Consider the following 7,103-nt stretch of genomic DNA (forward strand, 5'->3'; position numbering starts at 1 on the left):
CTTTTGGGGAGCTGGTTTCCCCCTAAAGTTTTAACCGACCTCATGTCCAATTCCACCCTTGTGGGGTGGCAAGTAAACAAACAAACAAAAAAATTATCAGAACGGACATTTTCCAGGGTATTTTATAATTAATCAGGAGTAACACTTTCAGGGCATTTTGTAATAAAATCATAACTTTTTTTCAGTTACTTTTTTAATATTAAAACTTTGTTACATTACACATAGTACCAATTCACAATGCCTTCCCACGGGACAAATTTAGACACCAGGGTCATTTTTTAACGTGGGGAAAAATTGTCTTAGTCGGAAAGGATTTCTCTTCCACTGAGAGAGAAAAAATTGAAATGTAGCACCTGAAGAACGGATACTACACTTAGATCTTAGCCAAAAGGCCAAAAAAGACAAATCATTTTTATTAGCTTTGCCTCAACAGCGACACCAATTTTTTAAAAGATTTATTTATTTTGGAATATTCCACTTTCCTTTTTTAGGGATGCACAGCATGATAACGGACAGAAGGATAAGCGTAATAATATAATGATGATGATGATGATGATAACAATAATAATAATAACAACAACAACAATATTGATAATAATATTATTGTGCCTATTACTTGCCTTTCCACTAGGACAAAGTGATAATGTCGGTTTTGTAATAAGGCTCTCCTCCCTATGACACACTGGATAGGAACAAATAAATATAAAAATAAAAATAGAAATCATCTCAGTCATGAAAAATTTCTCCTGAGCGAGGACAGAAAAGAAAGGTGCAGTATCAGAGCAGATATTCAAATGCGGTCTCCACCCGAAGGCCGATGTGTGCAGATTAATTATAATGACGATATTTATTATAACGGTAACAACAGCAACAACAACAACAACAACAATAATAATAATAATAATAATAATAATAATAATAATAATAGTTTAACAATAGATCATTAGTAACGCCTACACCCCCAACACGCATATATATATAAAGCTGAATATCTGTGTGTGTCTGGTCACGAATAGGCCCCTATATGGTTGACTATTATAGAAAACTGATCCCATATAATGAAAGAAGATGTATCGAGACACAGGAATGGGGATGTTTGACCTGGCATAATGATGATTCATTAAAATTGTGGGGCCTGTGTACGCGCCTGGTCCACAAAGTATGGAAATAAAAAATTTAAAAATTAAACAAAAAAACGTTTGCAAGTGTTTTTGATATAGATGTACATAATAATACTTTGATAAGTATGTTTTAACTTAAATACGTGGGATCTACGTTCGTGCTTGGCCTCCATAGAATGGAAATAGGCACAAACTTTGATAAAGAATTTCCATATCTATCTGCGTAAGTATACTTTGATAATTATGTTTCAGTTTGAAGAAATATGGTATAATAAAATTATGCGGTGTTCGTCCACGCCTGACCTCCATAGAATGGAAATATGTCACAAAGTTTAGCAAGGTGTTTTAATATAGATCCACAGAATATTGTGATAAGTGTTTCAGTGTGAACACGCAAGGTATAATAAATTATGGGATTTATCTATTTTATTTTTACTTTCATCATATTTTGCTTTGGTTTTGATACCCCCAAATTCGAAGCTCTCTCATTACAACCCTTCTTTTTCATAACCTATCATACTTTCATAAATCAGAGTCCATTTTCTGCAGGCTGTTTTTGAACCCAGTCAACGACGGGTACTTTTGTTAGTATATATATATATATATATATATATATATATATATATATATATATATATATATATATATATATATATATATATATATACTAACTCAAATGACATGGTTCCGGGTATTGTAACTCAACACCCTGTTTACAACTTCCGGGTGCGCGTGCGTGCATAAACAAATAATCAACGCGACAAGAAAGGTATTGCTTTACTGTATATGTTTTCAGCGTCCCAATTTTATAATTCACGTTTAAATTATCCAAATAAACCATTGTAAATACTTTCTGCCTTTTTTTACATCGTTCATTTCCGTATTACGTTCAAGTTATTTTAACGCAATTTTCTTACAAATACATCTAGATTAACCCATTGACCACAATAAGAGAACTTTTTCACTGCGATTTACCAATAGCATTACTTTTTTTATTATTTATTCTCCATTTTTTAATATACCTTTCTTAAAAATTCATAGATTTTATCCTATACTACCAACAAGTAAATAACCCCGAAAATAAGTTTTTTTTTTAATTACATTACATTTTTTATTACAAATAAATAATCAATGCGACAATAAAATGTATTGTTTTACTGTGTACGTTTTTAACGTCCCAATTGTTGTTTTTTTTTTCTTTGGCGTTTAAATTAAAAGATATATGAAAATTTGAATTTAACTTTAAGTATTATGGCATCTGTTCTCTGCACATTTACCTACAAGTATCGCAAATCACGTATAATTCAATAGCTGTAATTTTTTTTTCTCAAAAATAAACAATTATAAACAGAACGACTCATAGAAATCTATCTATATTCTTTTTTCATTTTAATATACTTTCATAGAAATGCTTCTGTTATGTCACAAAAACTATTTTCTTTACGTCACAAGTGTCACGCGTATACATTAATTCAATAGTTTATATAACATCCTGAGCCAACGGTTCACGGGTAGTCTAATATATATATATATATATATATATATATATATATATATATATATATATATATATATATATATACTGGCAGCCAAATTGAAATATTGGTGAAGTTGAAGTATCTTCCCACCGAAAAAATATTTTAAATTACACCTATTGTAGGTTTATGATTATACAGAAAACAAAAATACGTTTAAAATTCTAGGAAACGAGTAGTTTCCAAGATATAAATAAATTATAGTTTTTAAATGTGGGGGATCATTTTTCTATATTAATTTAACGAAAAATGGACATCCTTACTTTAAAACTACCTTGGGGGGTGCGTCTGCTAGTTTCTTTAGGCGTTGTGTTTATTTCGTGATTGTTGCCCGGTAGACAAAGGCAATACCTACCTTTAAAAACTTGTTTTATAGGTTTCGGGGATGCTGAAAACGAATATTGGATTTAAAATTTTCCGCAAATAAGTATTTTCCCGGGTATTAAGCAATGCAATTATTTATGTTATAAGAGGTAGCTATTGTTGTATATTTTAATAATATCCAGAAAAATACTTTTTTGCGGGAAAAAATGAATGCGATTTTAGTTTTTAGCACACTCGAAAACTAATAGAAAACAATTTTTCAAAGTAGTTTTTATTTTTGTATACCAGACCTTTATAAACACCAAGCCTAAACAAATTATGAAAGACGCCATCTTCTCCAAAGAAAAGTGGCCATCTAGTGGGTGTTTATTTGTCGGTAAATTGATATAGAAGAGTTATCTAGGATTATACAAACATGTCTCTTAATTATTTATCACTAAAATACATATTACATTTAATTTTTATGCTATAAATTACTTACCATAAGTTATAATATAAGTAAATATCTATTAACCTTGTTCTATGACGATTTAGCATCTATATATATCAGCATCTATACACCTTGATCATAACCATATAAACCGTATTAACCCGTATTGTATAAAATAATCACCTGCATTCTTTATTGAAAACTATCAACAATCAGCATCAAATTCAATTGTATTGACTTTCCAATATATTTAACCATGGAATGAATATATATATATATATATATATATATATATATATTTATATATATATATATTTATATATATATATTTATATATATATATATTTATATATATATATTTATATATATATATTTATATATATATATATATTTATATATATATATATAAATATATATATATAAATATATATATATATATTTTTATATATATATATATATATATATATATATATATATATATATATATATATATATATATATATATATATACAGGGTGTCCCAGAAGTCGCGCACCATGTAGATTTATATAAAAACAAATATGAATATCAATGAATATCAATTTTATTAATGAAAATCACAATAGGTGCTCAAATTGTTCACCTTCAGCCTGAATACATGCATCGATTCTCTTTATTTCTTTATTTCTGTGTTTTAAGAAAACGATGTACTGATGATTTGCTAATCGTAAGCTCCTGGCTTATTCTCCTTACTGATTTCACGGGACTTCTAGCAACATTCGCCAAAACCATAGTTGATGTTTCCTCATCAGTTACACTCTTTCGTCGACCACGTCTCTTGCGGTCAGCAACTGAACCTGTTTCTTGGAATCGTTTGATCAAACGGCAGACAGTGGTATGGCTCAATGGTTTTTCTCGCTCGGGATGAGTGCGGTTTAATTCTTTAGCTACCGAGCGGTATGTAGCCCCATCTCTTCCAAACATAAAAATCAATGTAACTCTTTCTTGCATTGTTAATTTCTCGCCCATATCGAATAAAATCTGAAACAAAAAAAAATATAAATATAAATATATGGTGCGCGACTTCTAGGAAACCATATATATATATATATATATATATATATATATATATATATATATATATATATATATGCACATAAAGTTATGAAAAAAAGTTTGACTTGTGTCCAGATAACCTACATCTAAAATTTAAAGTGTTTCGACTAAAATTTGGCGGACGAGTTTGGTAGAATCTACAAAGGTCAACTTTCTCAACTTAGACTTGTTGCCAGTAACATTTCCGCCAAAAAATGATTAAAAAATCTTGCTGCAGGTCTGAATTCCCTTTATATAAAAATGCAAATGTTTAGACCAAAAATTTGCCGAATAGTTGTCTAGACACCACAAAGGTAAAATCTGTGAAGCATGACCCCTTTGTAGACAAATTTTCGGCCAAAAACAGATTAAAACCACCACAAGCGACGACGACCGTTATGCCCTATGTCTGAATATGTTTTATGTAAAATTTCAAATGTTTAGCTGAGAGGACAATTTTTTTTAAATTTGATCCCAATTTGACCCTTTAGCATTTATTGGTATGAGCTCTAATCAAATTAAAATGTTTAATCCATGTCCAAATATCCTACATCATAAATTCCAAGTGTTTAAGCCCAAAATTGACGAAGGAGTTTGGTAGAGTTTTCAAAAGTCAAGTCGTTTAACTTTAATTCAGTCAATTTTCGTGTCGAAAACCGATAAAAAGATTTTCCCAAATCTCAATACAATTATGTCAAATCTCGAGTCTGTAGATTAAAAATTGACAGAGGAATTTGGTAGGTATCCTGAGTTAACACACACAAACACACACATATATATATATAAAGAGAGAGAGAGAGAGTGAGAAAGAGAGAAAGATACACGGATAAATTTGGCAATAATCCAAGATAATGAGATATTTGATGAAGAAAATCGAATATAGACGCACTTGTCTGGTTTTAAGTACACTAACTGGTATCATTTACTTTCGGCTGTTTGAGATTTGTACATTTACACAATCAAATAATTCAACAGTCAATTCTAAACTTAATCCTACCACATCTTCAGATGAGCTAAGTTGCATACAAGGATTTTTTAATACACACATACACGTGAATCGTCATAATCAATAGTTAAACTTAAATATGCAATTTCTATCATCTGAAACTCTTGTTACACCATTTCTTAACAATTTTAAAAAAGTAATGCAAAGACACTTGAGAACGTGCTTACAATACTATTCATCTACTCCAGCCAAAAAAAAAAAAAAGCATTTAAAGCAGTATTAGCGAAACTATGGTAGGAGATAGGAATAGCTGTTGATTTCTGTGTGTGAAGTTATTAACGAGGCTGAGAAAAAAACACAATATACCCATAACTTGTTTATTGAAATAATTTTTAAGCATTAAATGAACTAGGAAAAATGCTTTGAACACAATTAGGGCATATCAATTACTACGTTGACATAATTAGTAGGGGATATGCGGTCCTTTTTTATGAATGACATTGGTCCACAGAATTAGTCAAATTTGTGATTTCGTCAACTGTTATTCCTCGCGATACCTCCTGGAGAGCATCCCACAACTCATCTTTGCTTTTAAATTAGAGTCTACTCGCATAGAAACGATGCTTAACGATACTCCAAAGGTTCTCATTTTTACGCATTCTGGGACTCTCCATGGACCACCTAAAGTACCTCCGATAATCCCAGCCCAACTCATTATCCCACCACTACCTTGTTAACGCCTTAAACGTTGATGACGATGTCGTCCATCTAGGACCCATCCCTTGCTCCAGCTATCTCGGCCATCAAGAGTGACACGCACTTCATCCGTGAACAAAACTTTGGAAAAATCCGTTTTTGTGTTGTCCTCTACCAATTTCAATTGGTTTTGTATGTGATGTTACTTAAATGGAGGTTTTGTTACAGGCTTAAAAAACTTTGCTACCTCTTTTAAGAAGGCGGCAGAACTTTCTACGTTGACATAATTAGTAGGGGATATACGACCCTTTTTTATGAATGACTTGTAAATGACGTTGGTTCACAGAATTAGTCAAATTTGTGAGTTCCCCAGCAGTTATTCCTCGCGATACCTCCTGGAGAGTGTCCTACAACTCATCTTTGCTCTAAATTGACGTGCACTTGCATAGAGGCGTCGATTCATAATACACAAAACGTTTTCAATTAGGTTCAATTCTGGTGAATTCGCAGGTCATATTCCGTAGCCAGAGAACGCCAGTTGTTGCAAATACTCTTTTTATATGTTTGTGACATGCGAGGGAGCATTATCCTGCATAAAAATAATGGTTTTCTGAACGTCATTTTTGCTTCTCCAGTCATGGTTCCAAATGCTTTTTCAGAAAAGCTATGTAAGCATATGACGTCATTTTTACGCCTTCTGGAACTCTCAATAAGGCAACTAAAGTATTTTTGAAAATCCCAGCCAAAATCATTACCAACCACAACCTAGTTGGCGCCTTAAACGCTGATGACGATGTCGTCCATCTAGGAGCGATACCTTGCTCCAGTCATCTGGGCCATCAAGTGTGACACGCACTTCATCCGTGAACAAAACTTTGGAAAAATCCGTTTTTATGTTGCCCTCTACCCATTTCAATTGGTTTTGTATGTGATGTTACTTTAATTGAGGCTTTGTTACAGGCTTAAAAAACTTTGCCA

General features: G+C 31.6%; 1 protein-coding gene across 1 annotated transcript in view; it reads right to left on the reverse strand.

Annotated features, from left to right (window-relative positions):
• Nucleotides 1-4,007: 4,007 nt before the first annotated feature.
• The window catches only part of LOC145296273 (uncharacterized), a 3,973-nt gene continuing 877 nt past the window's right edge, over nt 4,008-7,103 (reverse strand). The window contains exon 2 of the mRNA XM_080142475.1: nt 4,008-4,429. Within this exon, the coding sequence (XP_079998601.1) occupies nt 4,070-4,429 (360 nt within the window). The 3' untranslated portion in view covers nt 4,008-4,069. The remainder of the gene's footprint in view (nt 4,430-7,103) is intronic.

This window comes from Euprymna scolopes, chromosome 16 (genome assembly GCF_053919585.1).
Source record: "Euprymna scolopes isolate OS-2025 chromosome 16, ASM5391958v1, whole genome shotgun sequence".
Lineage (NCBI taxonomy): Eukaryota > Metazoa > Mollusca > Cephalopoda > Sepiida > Sepiolidae > Euprymna > Euprymna scolopes.